The sequence below is a fragment of the Lacerta agilis genome, chromosome 11, assembly GCF_009819535.1.
Source record: "Lacerta agilis isolate rLacAgi1 chromosome 11, rLacAgi1.pri, whole genome shotgun sequence".
In the NCBI taxonomy this organism is placed as follows: domain Eukaryota; kingdom Metazoa; phylum Chordata; class Lepidosauria; order Squamata; family Lacertidae; genus Lacerta; species Lacerta agilis.
In genome coordinates, this window is record NC_046322.1 from 8,662,043 (window position 1) to 8,676,764 (window position 14,722).

The window sequence follows — 14,722 nt, forward strand, 5'->3', positions numbered from 1 at the left end:
TTTTGAAAGCATTTTATTTCGTCTAGCACTCCCTTCCTCCCTCCCTCCCTCTCTCTTTTTTAAAAAAGGGCTTGCTTGAAAGAAACAAGATGAAGCATAAAGGAAAATTAACTGCTCCAAAAGGGGCACTTGAGAGAAAATGGAAAATCATCAATGAAGAGGATACTATTATGAACACTCATTATTCAATATTTGATTTGGCTTTAACACAGCTTGTAAGCACTTGTTTACACTGTCGTTCATGCTGAGATGGCAAACTTTCCCCTCCACTCCCCTTAAGACAGTCTTTTATTTATTTACAAGATCATGGGTTGAATCTAAGACTATGGGGCTGCTGCACACACAATGCAGCAGCAACAAACACAGACTTACCATGAGACTTGCCTTATGCCCTGTGCTTTCTAGAAACAGACTGCACTCTAAAGTGCCCCCTCCTTTTTGCCCAGGCACGTTCCCTATGAAAACCTGTTCTTTAATGATGAATCAGAACAAATGGCAGTTCGTGTTTCCTGCAGATTGCTCTTTGCCCCGATTCAGCAGTAAAGAGCAGGTTTCCTCTGCGAAAGTGCCAGGGCAAAGGGAAAAAAGTGCTCGGACTTGGCACTTTAAAGCACAGACCTGTCCCTAGAAATACAGCACAGTGGAATGAGGTGGTAAAATCCTGAGCTAGCATGGATTATACCACTTTGGACAACATGGATTGGTGTGGGGATGGCATTTTTTGAGTGCTTCCATGGGGGGGGGGGGAAATCCTGCAAAGAGTACACGTAGCTGCAATAATTACATATTATTCTGGTCTATCCCCACCTCCAATTCCATCTCCCTTCCCCTCCCCTTACACCTATTTTGTAGATCAGAGGTTCCCAAACTTATTTGGCCAACTGCCCACTTTTCAGGGCGGGGGGGGGGGAATACTCAGAGCCCCCCCCCCCGTGAAATCTACCTTCTTTAAGCGAAGTGTTGGAGTTGGCCAAATAGGCAGGCAAGCTGGGATCCACTTCTTGGATCTGGGTGATGCTGAAAAGGGCTCCCCCAAGCCTGGGAAACCCCCTCATCTGCAGCATGACTGCCAGATCTAGGGGAGGTGCTGTCGCTATCCTGCAACACCGCCTGACCTGGTGATAAGCGTCCTTACACAACAGAACGAATTATTTTTCATTTTTTTCTTCCCTTCTCTTCTTTATTTATGCTTCCACTGCCCGCTTATTTTTATTCAATGCGCCCCATTTGCACCCAAGGCACCACCCCCTGAATCGTTCCAGCAAACCCCCCCCCCCCCAGGGCACCCCCACTTTGGGAAACATCACATTCTAGATTGTAAGTGCTTTGAGGCAAAGACCCACCCTCTTATTCTTTGCAAAATACCATGTTCACTACACATCTAAATACATACCACAGGTAAATTATACTAAATTAGCACAGCGGGGAGTGGGTTGATCTAGAGTAGGGGCTTCCAAACTCTGGTCTGGTGGGATTTGACTCACTTTCCAGCGGATCGTCAATTTCTTCATCGATCTGCTTGAGCGTCCCATCTTTCAACAGTTTTTCAGTAAAGACTCTGGATGGAACCAGCTCCCTCATAATCTCGCCATCATCTTCAGAGGTGGCCAGCCACTTCTCACAAGGAAACGTTGTTTTTTCAGAACCCTAATGTGGCAATTGAGGGGTTGGGTGGGGAATAGCAAGTGCAACAAAAGTAAGCAGTGGAACAACGTATGTAAATACCAGGTCAGCAACCCAAATATATGAGAAATAAATTTATGTCAGGGTTCACCCCTACCCAGACAGTTTCAGGACATAAAAGGAGTCCTTCTGGATCAGGCAAGTGGCCCACCTAGTCCAGCTTCCTGTTCTCACAGTGGTCAACCAGATGCCCATGGGAAACCCACAAACAGGACCTAGCACAAGAGCATCTCTCCCCTCCTGTTGTCGCCAGCAACTGGTATTCATTACTGCCTCAAATCTGAAGTCTCCTCAGATGAGGAACAAGGAGAGCAGGACCCTTCCCACACTTCCTATGACCCCAAACAGCCATCGGGTTTGAATTGGAGGTCCCCACACCAACTCTCTCGGACCACCACCCCTGATATCAGCCAGGACCACAGGAACAGAGGAGACCAGGAAGCAGCCAGGAAGTTCAGAACCACCAACTAGCTGTGAACTTGGGAGGATGGAGAAGCACATAGGAGCACTTGTTGACATCTGGACTGGGCTAAGAGCCAGGAAGGGGTGAAGCCTTCAGCTCCTATATCACCTCCCAGGCTGATGTGCTGGGTTGCTGATGCAACAGGTCTCATGCAGGCTCTACCCATCCTGACCTAGGGGAACCCACTCATCAAAACAGGGATAGAGAGACTTTGTTCAGACTGAGGGCCGCTTTCCATTCTGGGCAACTTTGCAGAGGTCACCTGCCAGTGGTGGGTGGGGTCAGAGGCAAAAAGTGGGTGGAGCAACTAATGTATATGTTTCCTTTGTGCAAGCAGCCTGGTTTCTGTGCTCTCACATCTCTGTCCAGGCAAGCAAGAGGCACTGCCAGCTTTCAAGGACACATTCTAGGCAGGCGGAAACACTCAAGGAAGGTGTGAAGCAGTCCTAGTGAAGAACATGACTTGGGGAGCATCACATGAGGATCAGGAGTGTGGCTAGAGAGGAGGTGTGGCCTAGAGAAAGTCCCAAGACCCAATAGAGAGGCACGAGGATGGCACTGTATCAACAGCACTGCAAAAAGGGACCTGCAACCAGCACCCAATGCACATTATCACACCCTTGCTCTCTGAGCTTGTTTGGTCTGTAGATGCCAGGGACCAATCTATGAACTTTCCGCATGCAAACTCCACCGCTGAGTTACATCTGAAGGCCAGGGTATTAAGAATTTGCATTTGAAATGCAAGGTGGGGGTATTGTTTTTTTAAAATGCAGGTGTAAGTAAACACCATTCATGGGGGAATCCCACATTGCAATGCCAGCTTCAGAGGAAGGATTTTCCCTGTGACTGCAGCAAGGGGGGAGATGGTTAGAGTTTCCCTCCCCACTTGCAGTGGTCTGGATAATCATCAATATACCATCCCCTCCTCCAGCCGATGCTGTTTGCATTACAAAACAACCTGCACCTTTTAATACGAAGAGCTGCTTTGACATTAATGTCATGCCTAGTTGGTCCTCTCCGGAAAAAGCTCTTTGCTCTCAGCTGTTGGTCAGTTCTCCAGCGCCCTGTGAGCTCACGGAGAGCAGCCACGATATATAAATAAAATGTAGCATATAAAGTCACATTTTGGAAGGGAGGAGCCTATCCTCACCCCCTGCGCTGTCAGGACCTCCTCGTTGCTGTCCGTTGGTTCTCCCTCCCCTCCTTCTCTGCACAATCAGATAACTGAGATCCCGATTTGCTTGCCCTCACCTCCCCCAATACTCAGTACAGCAGATGAGATATAATTGTGAAATTTAACTGGCACATGTTGCTGTGGCTTTAGCCCTCTGCAGCGAAGTCAGCTTGTCCTGCCCAAATGCTTTCAATTTAATCTGACCTCATTTCCCCCACCTCTTGCAGCGCACAGATACGCGGAGAGGCTTCTTAGCAGTCTAATCAGGTAGCAGGGCTTTTAGCGGCTTGGCAGCCTATTGCTATCCTGTGGCAGGCCGTAATATCCTGCGGCGGATGATGGCACGATCATGCAGCACTCGGGCTCTTTCCGTCCTCCTATTCCTTCGCCTCCTCCTCCTCCTCCTCCTCCTCTCCCCCTTCCTCTCTCCACGTGCCCAAATCTAAAAGCTCAGCAAGAATATGTGTGGCTGCTCAGACGTATCACCATGCACTGCTACTATAGCCCCTCCAGGCATTCTCATTAACAAGGTTTCGTCAAGGGCTGGTTATGGCTACCAAAAAAGAAAAAAAAAACCAAGAAGGAAGGGGAGGAAGCAATGGGCACAGGCACAGTCTGCAGGGACAGGAGCTATCCAGAGTGCTGATTCCTATCAACGCAAGCCACGCAAAGGATTTCGACTGGCTATTTCACATCAAAACAGAAAGATCCAGCCTTTCCTCTGCATTCCCTGCTTTCTAGCCTGAAAACAGCCCCTCTGGTCTCTAGGCCCTATTCTCACCCCCCACCCCAGCCACTCCTCCTGCTGCTGTCCTCAGCATCTGACTTCTCCTGCCTCTTCGATCCCCTTCGCCGTCTTCCCAGAGCATCCTTTAGCTCCTCGCTGCTTCTCCACCCACAATCTGTTCTGCCCATTTCCATCCAGCTACTGCCTTGCCTGTTTCTTAGCTCCCCTGCCTCTCCTTTGGTCTTTCCACCAAGGCGTCCTACCCCACAGGCTCATTACAGCAGGGAAAAAGGGAGCCAGGAAGGAGGCACATGAGGGAGGGAGGCAGGGGTCCAATCTGCCGGGTGCAAGGGAGACCAAAGCCACTTAAGAGACAGCTGCCAGTGTCTGCCTGCTTCCTCCCCAGCATGCAGAGGAAGGCTCTTTGTTCGTAGATGTGGCTGGATTTTGAAGAGTGTGCCACTGCCGCCACCGTTAGCACAGGAGCATCAGAAGCTAACGGCGCATAATGTGCACCAGTGAGAGCTCATTAGTTTCAGGGAGGGGGAAAAGCAGAGAAGCTGCTGCAGTTATCTAATGGTCCCTTGAGGATACTGCCTGCTCTCTTCCATCCTCAAGGCAGCTCTCTGCTTCCCTGCTTGGTGTTGTCTCGTGATATAATGATGCATCAAGACATTGGGAGGCAAATCCTGGGTTCTGTGCTTGGTTTGTAACACTGACGTTTGGGGAGTGGGCTGGCTGGGAAGAAATGGCAGCAGGGGGCAGGGAGTGATGAACTATTTCCTTGCACAGCAAGGGTTCAGTCAGGTTTCAAGATTGTAAAGAGAGAGCCAGTGTGGTGTAGTGGTTGAGAGCGGTAGACTCGTAATCTGGTGAACCGGGTTCGCATCTCCGCTCCTCCACATGCTCCTCCACATGCAGCTGCTGGGTCACCTTGGGCTAGTAACACTTCTCTGAAGTCTCTCAGCCCCACTCACCTCACAGAGTGTTTGTTGTGGGGGAGGAAGGGAAAGGAGAATGTTTGCATGCCCTTCTTTTGCAAAGCGACTTCCCCTAATATAATCCACTGATATGTGCATTCTCATGTACATATCCATGCGTTTTTGTGCACACTGCTTTACCAGGGAACCTTTTGCAAAGCGACTTTTGCAACACACTGGGACAATATCTTCATCGAGCGGTTCACCAGAGCCCACCAAGGATCTTTTCCCTGGTCAGTCATACAAACATAAGAGGAGCCTGCAGGATTAGGCCAGTGGCCCATCTAGTCTTGCATCCTGTTCTCACAGTGGCTGAGCCTGTGAAAAGCCTGCGAGCAGGATTCAAGCACAAAAGCAACTCTTCCCACCTGTGGTTCCCAGTAACACCAGTTCAGATCCCGTTAGTTTATAACGTGAAGTTAGGATTTTTGTCACCTTCTTGGCTGGAAGGAGGTAAGCATTTGCTGCCTGGGTTTTGCAACAGTCTCGGGGTCTGCCCTCTGCTGCACGGAGCAGAAAAGTTCTGGTTTAATAGGTGCATGCAGCAAAACGTTCAGCTTTCTGCTCACCTTTCCGTTGGGTAAAAGCCTTCGTATCTGCACTTTATCGAGATGCCAACCAGGATTAATCCCTGTGCCGTCATGCCCAATGCGGATCTTTTCAAGAATGTCCCCAATGTCCTCCAGCTGGAGAAATCAAGGAAGACACTTCAGGATCAACCAAAGTTTAGCAACCTCACTTTCTAACACCCAATCCTATTTGTTACTTTAGCTTGTGTCTTGCTTTTTTTTCTTAATGGGATAAGAAGATGACATATAATATCCTGGCAGCATCTTGAACTGCAACCATCTCAGAAAGGTGTGCTAGATACTAACACATTCCAGCTAGCAGAGGAATTGTCTGTAGACTGAAGCTCATGAAGTTGGCAAAAGGGGGGGGGGTAATATCAATGGCTGGAGCTGAAAAATCCAGGGGAGAATAATGGCCAATTTAGACTTTGCCCAGTGCTTTCCAGGCCGTACTACAGCTAGGGTGGGGAGTATGTTGCTGGACTACAACTCCCATCATTCTTAACCATCGGCTATGCTGGCTGAGGTTGATAGGAGTTGGGGTCAGACATCTGAAGGGCTACAGACTCTTCATCCCTGCTGTAGAATTTAATATCTAATAACTCAGGCAAAATGCCAAGCTAAAATCTGACCCCATCTTTGCAGCACGTCTCCTTCTACAGCGGAGAAAGGGTGAGGGGGACTGAGCTCTAATCCTGCTGGAGACTGAGCAGAGCAGACCTTCTCCTTCTCCAGCTCTTGCCCTTTTTTTGAGGGTGGGGTGTTTAAGGTGTTTGTGCCCTGCTTTGCACTAGAACAGGCAACCCCAAACTCGGCCCTCCAGCTGTTTTGGGACTACAATTCCCATCATCCCTAGCTAACAGGCCCAGTGGTCAGGGATGATGGGAATTGTAGTCCCAAAACAGCTGGAGGGCCAAGTTGGGGGATGCCTGCACTAGAGCTTCCTATTTCTGGTTTCTAATAATGAAATAATATTTTTTTAAAATTTATATCCCGCCCATCTTGCTGGGTTTCCCCAGCCACTCTGGGTGACTTACAACATATATAAATGGATCAGTTACAGGTGGGTAGCCGTGTTGGTCTGCCATAGTCGAAACAAAATAGAAAATTCTTTCCGGTAGCACCTTAGAGACCAACTGAGTTTGTTCTTGGTGTGAGCTTTCATGTGCATGCACACTTCTTCAGATATCTGAAGAAGTGTGCATGCACACGAAAGCTCACACCAAGAACAAACTCAGTTGGTCTCTAAGGTGCTACTGGAAAGAATTTTCTATTTTGTTTCAACATATATAAAAACACAACCAAGCATCAAACATTTAAAAAAACCAAAATATCCTTTACGAGCAACAAACACATCAATAACTCAATAGAAACCAATAGTAACAACAACAATAACAATATCAAATGCTTGAAACTGGGGTAGAGCCACCAGCTTGCAAAAGTATCCATTTCAGGTGACAGGGTTTACACCAACATTCTTCAGACCAACTGAGATGGTGCTATCACATCTCTCCTTTCGAATAAAAATGATTAAAATCTCTATTTATCTGAAAAACATTTAACATTAGAAGGAGAGCAATTATTCTTCCCCTCCCCTTCTGCTCATGCCAAATAAATTGCCTTCCTTTGTAAGGAAATGCCACGTGCGCTTTTAAAGACAGGCATGGAGTAAGCCAACGGAAAAAACGACAACAGCAACAAAATGGTATATTTATTGCAGCACTTTCCACACTGCCATCAAATCACCTCCTCAAAGTATGGCTGATAACAGTTTCTTAAATGCTCTCAGGGTGCTATCTGCAGAATACAAAGCAGATTCAGCAGTAAAGCTACGACTTTTTCCCCTTTCTTTTTTTTTTTTAAAAAAAAAGGCATTTCGAAGCCCAGGATGATCAGGAATCCCGGAATTGTTTTCAAGGTCTATTGAACTTATTACAGATTCTCAGAAGTAGTTGACAGCATGCAACATTTTGCTCCTATTCCCTTCTCCCCACTCACTAGCTGTCTTCTGCCAGTATAAAACATCAAGCTCAAAACATGGAAAAATAAGATTTAGGAACAGTTTTGCGTTAATCCAAAGGAATTCTAAAGTGCTCGAGGCCATGCGAGGATCAAACATGAAATAATTAACGGCAGAACTATTTCATTCCTCAGATTAAAAAATAAATAAATCTGGATAAAAGACCAGTTGGTCTAGATGTCTATTTTATTTCATCTTTAGCTTTTGAATGCCACGAAGGTGGAATGGACTGCAAGCAATTCAGGGGGTGTGGTGCTTTTGTTCGCAAATTAATTTACTGAAGTCAATCCCGCAATACCTTTCTGTGTTTATACCCTTCTCCTCCACATTCGCGAATAGATAATTTGTCTCTTTACCAAGGAAAGAGTGTAGGGCATTTGACCTAGAGCCATTACGCTTCTCTCCTCCCCTCCAAAAAAAAAAAAAAAATACAAATTACCTGGAAAAAATGAGGTTTTATCCAATGAGGCTCTCCTGTTAGTGCAAGGATGTCTGCTTGTGCAATGGGACTTTCTCTCCCTCTCCTGCCTGCTCCCTGCCCCAAAATCACCGGATGGTTGTGTGTGTGTGTGGGGGGGAAACCCCATAACTGATTTGATAGTGTGGGGAGGATATTCAATTGCACAGGTGGGAGTCCTTGTGATAATGTGATGACTTTGTTGGATACAACCCATGAATACTGTAAATTGTTAAGTAAATGTATGTAAATGTAATCCACACAGGATAATTCTGAGAGCAAAGGATGAGTCATCAGATCTTAAAATTTGCACTGCAGGAAGGCCTACGGCATCTCTTGGGTTACCTCAACAATGAACTGATTCACGGAGTTCCTCTCAAAGAACATTCTTCGCTCCCTCTTGTTTTGGCACAAGGATTTCTGCCTAGTGCAAACCCCATCAGCTCCGTACAGGACAATGAAGACGTCTGCATCAGTTCCAGCTCCAAAAATATCAGTTGTGTAAACAGTGACCTCGTAGGGAACAACTGCACCAGGCAAGGAAGAAGATAAGCAGCAGGCAAAATGAGTTGTTCTTGTTAAATGTATGACCCACTCTTCACCAGCATTTTCCAGAATTTAAAACTTTTTTTTAATGTTTAATGCATTTTATTGTAATATTTAATTTATTGTTTTACCTATAATTTTACTTGTAAACTGCTAGGAAAGCTTTTTTATTGTGGTATATAATTTTTTCAGATAAATGAATTTTTGCATATCAAAATGTACTTCATCTTTCTGCCGATGTGCGTTTTCAAACCTCTCTCTTCTACCAGTGTGGTCTTCTGCATGTCTTTTTAATGAAATCATTCTTATTTGATTTTACAAATATAAAATTATAACAATCCAAATGCTTATCCATATATAGAGATTACTCTGAATCTCAAGACTCCCCCCCACCCCCTCCATGGGTCCTATTGTCAACATTTACAACTGCATACTATTCTACAATCTGTATTTCATATCAATCCATATTGTCCATAATATTTGTTACATTACAAGTGAGATTAAAATCCTGCCAATGTTTTCATCTACTTGCAATGGTCTCTTAAATACATTATAAATTTTCCCCATTCTTTTTTTAAAGTTTTTGTCTTCTCGGTTCGTGAGCTTTCCAGTCAGCTTTGCCATTTCTACATAGTCCCATCAGCTTAGCTTGCCATTCCTCCCTGGTAGGGCAGAATTAGAAACTCTTAAAATATATGACATTCCCAATAATAGGGTGAGTCCTGAAAACACACCTCTCGTGCCTCAAAGGCTGGAGCGAAGAGGTATATCGTGAAGAAGCCAGACACACCTCTGTACGGACGTAATTCCACAACCCAAGGGATTCCACACAATGTTTATTTGTTTTTAAAAACTCATTTAAAAACACACCAAATATTCTGACAAACAACACTACTCACATGGGACATATGTCCTGGTCTGTAGGGTTGCAGGGAAGAGAACTCTTTCAATGGCTCCATCGTCTTCTGATTTATCGAGCCAACGGCCACAAGGGAACACAAGACACAGCCCCAGGCATGGGGCATCCACTTCTACCCATTCCAAGAACCAACCTTGAGCTTTACCTGCAGAGAAACAGGAGACAGTATTCCAGGTGTGGTCTGATCACACGGTACTATTACCACCCTTTGTGGTGTTTTCAGTTGAATTACCACGGCACGTGACTTTAAAGGATAGAGAAAAGACAAGGAAGTTTGAACCAGCAAACGACCTGTATGAGAGTAGATAAGAAAAGAGCGAGAGCTTCCTCCCCAGCCCTCATACAGGTACTTTTATTGAACACAAAAACCCGCCTTCCAAGATTCAAATCAGCCAATCACAGTGTCCAGAGCAAACTCCCCCCACAGGCCATGTGGCCATGAAGAGAACAAAGAATCTTTGAACTTAGCAGAAAACTGGTTTGATCTAACCCTACTTCCTAGGCTACAGATCCTAATTAGCATTCCAAAGATCAGGTAAACAAGATGAGGTAGAAGAAAGACACAAGATTGATAGGAGGAAGTGAAGAAACAAGCATCCTGGCCATATTGACACTTCCCAGGCCTCCAGGATGTTAGCAGATATACTTCAAAGAGACAAAAGGGACAGATGCTCAGAGTTTATCAAAGATACACTCATTGCCATGTAGTTGTGAGTTAACCCAGCAACTTAATTGGAAGAAGAGACGTGACTCTGTGCTTCCCAATGATGGAAGCTTAATACACAGCCAATTGATACAGCCAGATTCAGGTCATGTAGGATAAATATGAAAATCATATTTTGCCGCCGAACCAGTAAGGAGCATTGCACTCAACACAACCGTATTTTGGTATCGGAATGTCCCGCTCGACTTTCACAATGTTCTTAGGCAATTTATTTATTCCTTATTTATCCGGTATGAACACTACATCCCTTGATCTATACTTCTGTTGATGCAGCCTTGAACGGCATTAGTTTTTTGTTTTGTTTTGTTTTTTGCTGTTGCATCACACTGTTGACTCGTGTTAAGTTTGTGGTCTACAATGGCCCCTAGATCCTTTCCACACGTATGACTGGCAAGACAGGTATCCCCCTTGCTTCACCTGCCTGTGGAGCAACCTGGGAATTAGGGAACTATTCCTAAGTTTAAAGAGCTCTATGCTGTTAGGAAAACATTCTTTAAGAAACAGATAAAAGTTCCTGGAAGCTTTAAAGAGGGTTCCAGAATTTTCTTTAGTGTGTAGGAGTGGCACTCTAGGCTTAAATGGTGTCAGCCGGAGCTGCAAATAAAGGGAGGAAGTTGCAGGCTGCAATTTCTGCACAAGGAAAGCACACATGCACACGCTGTCAGCACGCACGCTGACAACAAGGTTGGGAGTAAGACAATGTGTGCTGCTGATACTGTGAGTTTTGCTGTGTCAGGGTTGTTAATTAATGGACTGAGATTATACCGTGCTGGAGAGATTGAGAAGGAATGTAAATAGCTTGCACACAGGCGAAACTCGAAAAATTAGAATATCGTGGAAAAGTCCATTTATGTAAGCAATTGTTTTCATTAGCTACTGGAGTTGAATATATGAGATAGGCTCATGACATGCAAAGTGAGATATGTCAAGTCTTTGTTTGTTATAATTGTGATGATGAAAACCCCAAGATTGTTAATTTGGGGTTCTCATCAGCTGTACGCCATAATCATCACAATTATAACAACTAAAGGCTTGGCATATCTCTCTTTGCATGTCATGAGTCTATCTCATATATTAGTTTCACCTTTTAAGTTGAATTACTGAAAGAAATGAACCTTTCCACGATATTCTAATTTTTCGAGTTTCACCTGTATAACAGTAACAGAAATGCTTGTGCAACCAGTCAAGCAATGAAGAAGCTCTTGACTGTGAATTTGAGTATGACTCCTGTTCTTGTCCTCTGCCTCTGGGGAAAACTCTGCTGTAAACAGTAAGAAGTGGTTTTACCAAGGTGCCACCACACAAGCAGAAAAGTGCAGCGGAAGTGTGTGGGTGGTAACCTCTACAATATGCAAATTAGGAAAGGTGATTCACAATCATATTTATGGCTGGAGGAAGCCCCCATGATCATGTAAGCTTGGGACCAGTGCCCATCCTAGAAGTTGTCTCAGGGTCAAGTTGACCTGTGTCACCAATTAATTGAGTGATAATTCTCTAGAGCTTGTTTGAGCAATTTTGTACACTCGAGCCAACATACCTGTGTTATCGTGGCCGATCTTAATTTTTTTTAGGTCTCCAAGGTCCACACATTCCACCGTGAACACATCGATCTTTCCTCGCTCGAATTTGTTCTTGTTCGTCTTAGAAGCCTTCAGGCCAATCGTCCCTGTTTTGTTTTAATTCACAGAGGGAGGTGGAAAGGAAAGGATGATGATGATGATGATGATGATGATGATGATGATTTATTGAATTTAGATACTGCCCTAAACCTGGAGGTCTCGGGGCGGTTCACAGAAAAGATCAACATAAAAACCACAATATGTTATAATCAAAATAAAAACAACAATGAAATAACACCCCTCCCCCCCAAAAGAGCCACATTTTAAAAGGGCAGCGGATGGGGGCACCAGCGGTTGATGTATCTGGGCATCTGCCAAAGCACTGGCCACGGGGGGGGGGGGGCAATTGAATTATTGAAATTCTACTCAATATTGATTCCAGAGTAGGTTGCAATGTATAGTTAGCAGAGTAAAAACTTAAAACGTGTTGCAGGATTTCCCCCCCCCCCAAAAAAAAAACAGACCAGAGGCAATTGTTTTTCATTCAGCAGAGCTTTACTGCTACTGAAGGCAAATGAGCATAATGGTCACACTTAATAATAATAATAATAATAATAATAATAATAATAATAATAATAATTTATTTGTACCCCACCCTCATCTGGCTTCCTCAGCCACTCTGGGTGGCTCCCAAACAAATGTTAAATTAAAACGTCCCTAAACAGGGATGCCTCTTAAAATAGGATAGCTGAATATAATAATAACTTAGTTGGTGACAACCCTTTGTCCTTAGGGATTTGAAAGAAAAGTACAATGGGACACCCTGTTTCAAATTAACCTTCTTCTCTCCCTCAGGGCCATCTGCCATTTTCATTCCCATCTGGGAAAGATCCTGATAACTTGTTATATGATTTATTGTTTATTTTTATCTTGTGAACCACCCTGAGATCTTCAGATGATGGGTGGTATATAAACTTTAATAATAATAATAATAATAATAATAATAATAATAATAATAATAATAATAGTTTGTGTGTGTGTTTAAATGTATTTGGATGTTACTTGTAAATTTTCTTGGAAGGATTTGTATCCTGAAAGGCAGGATATAATTTGGAAGAATAAATGGTTTGGAGGTAAAAATCATTCCTCGTCCCATTATTTTTATGTGACAAAATTTTACGCACCACTTGATCTGAAGGAAACCTCTAAGCGGTTTACAAAAATATAAAATCAAACATTAAAATTATCGATTAAAAGAACAGTTAGAACAGCCGAGACAGATGGATGCCAGCAAAAACAAACAAACAGGTATTTTAAAACATGCAAAAGATAATTGACAGTAGCTAAAAAGGAAATAAATGGTGTGTCAACGTTCTACATGTCTGGCTAGACTTGCCTAAACAAAAATGTTTTAAGGAGATGCCGAAAAGAGTACAGGGAAGACACCTGCCTGATGTCAATACCTGCACCTGATATCTCACCTGCTCCCTATTCCGACCAATTGTAGGGCTGGAGATCTTGTTAAAATACTTGACTACAGTGGTACCTTGGGTTAAGAACTTAATTCGTTCCAGAGGTCCGTTCTTAACCTGAAACTGTTCTTAACCTGAGGTACCACTTTAGCTAATGGGGCCTCCCGCTGCCGCCGCACAATTTCTGTTCTCACCCTGAAGCAAAGTTCTTAACCCGAGGTACTATTTCTGGGTTAGCGGAGTCTGTAACCTGAAGCGTCTGTAACCCGAGGTACCACTGTACTGCTAGCAAATGCAGTCACTGCAATCAGTAGGTCATTCCCTTTGTCTGGGGTTAAAAGATTTTCACATAGGTTGATTAAAAACAACAACAACCACCCACAGGAATGATGAGAAGAATCGTGCTTTAAAATGAAACCTGTGAAAGTGGAATTTGACTGATCTGTCCATCCCTAATTCAGTCAAATCTGGTGCATTTCAGAACATGAACTGCACTTTATACTGAGTAATGGAACTGAGAAAAGGAATCTCAAGAGGCTCCTGGTGAAGACCCAAAGAAGTCCTGGACACACACAACAGCTCAAAAGTTTACCGTTCATCTATCCATGGCAAGAAAAGAAATTGAAATCTGATTTGGCTGCCCCAGTGAGAAAACAATTTTGCCATGAGACAATGAAAAAGCATTTGCTGGAAGAGTAGCTAAACCTTCCATGACAATTCTCCTGAGCCCTGGCAGTCAATTATATGAGTGGCAACCAGTACCCCACCATCTCCCCCTGGGGCTGGGCTTTTCGCTCCCACCTGTATCATCTTTGGTGCCATAAAGGACGATGAAGACATTGGCGTCCGTCCCACCACGTTTCTTGTCCCCAGTTTTCACAGTCACAGTAAATGTAGTGGATTGAGCTGTTGAGAAGAAAAATCTCCATTGGGAAGGGATGACTTCTGAGCTATGGGGAATTTCATTCCCTCTCTTATCCATCCCATCACACACAGGGCTATTTGTATGGAGTGAGTTAGCCACTGAATAGAAGTGATCCAAGACCCACAGTAGAGTCATACTTCTAGGACAGGGATGGGGTACCTTTTTTTACTCCGAGGGCCACATTCCCCTCTGTACAACCTGCTGGGGGCCACATGCCAATGGTGGGCGGGGCAAGAGGCAAAAGTGGGCTAAACAATGCGTGTTTACATTTGTAATTTTTTTAAAAAAAATTGTTCATACGTTGCCCATCTGACTGGGTTGCCTTAGTTACTCTGGGAGGCTTCCGACAAAATATTAAAAACACAAGAAAACATCAGCCATTAAGGATTTCCCTGAACAGGGCTGCCTTCAGATGTCTTCATTTGTCCAGTCACCTGGTTTTTAAGCACACACAATTCTGTCGTCTATCCAAGGAAGGAAGAGGAGTTCAAGAAGAGTTCAAGG

At 44.3% G+C, this 14,722-nt stretch overlaps 1 protein-coding gene across 2 annotated transcripts in view; it reads right to left on the reverse strand.

Annotated features, from left to right (window-relative positions):
* LOXHD1 (lipoxygenase homology domains 1) overlaps nt 1-14,722 on the reverse strand; it is a 146,743-nt gene that overhangs the window by 51,578 nt on the left and 80,443 nt on the right. Inside the window, exons 23-28 of one of the 2 annotated variants that reach the window (XM_033164495.1) lie at nt 14,095-14,199; nt 11,800-11,928; nt 9,519-9,683; nt 8,419-8,600; nt 5,597-5,713; nt 1,485-1,647 (exon numbers count right to left, since the gene is read on the reverse strand). In XM_033164495.1, the coding sequence (XP_033020386.1) occupies nt 1,485-1,647; nt 5,597-5,713; nt 8,419-8,600; nt 9,519-9,683; nt 11,800-11,928; nt 14,095-14,199 (861 nt within the window). The remainder of the gene's footprint in view (nt 1-1,484; nt 1,648-5,596; nt 5,714-8,418; nt 8,601-9,518; nt 9,684-11,799; nt 11,929-14,094; nt 14,200-14,722) is intronic. The other variant, XM_033164494.1, reaches the window with a different exon arrangement.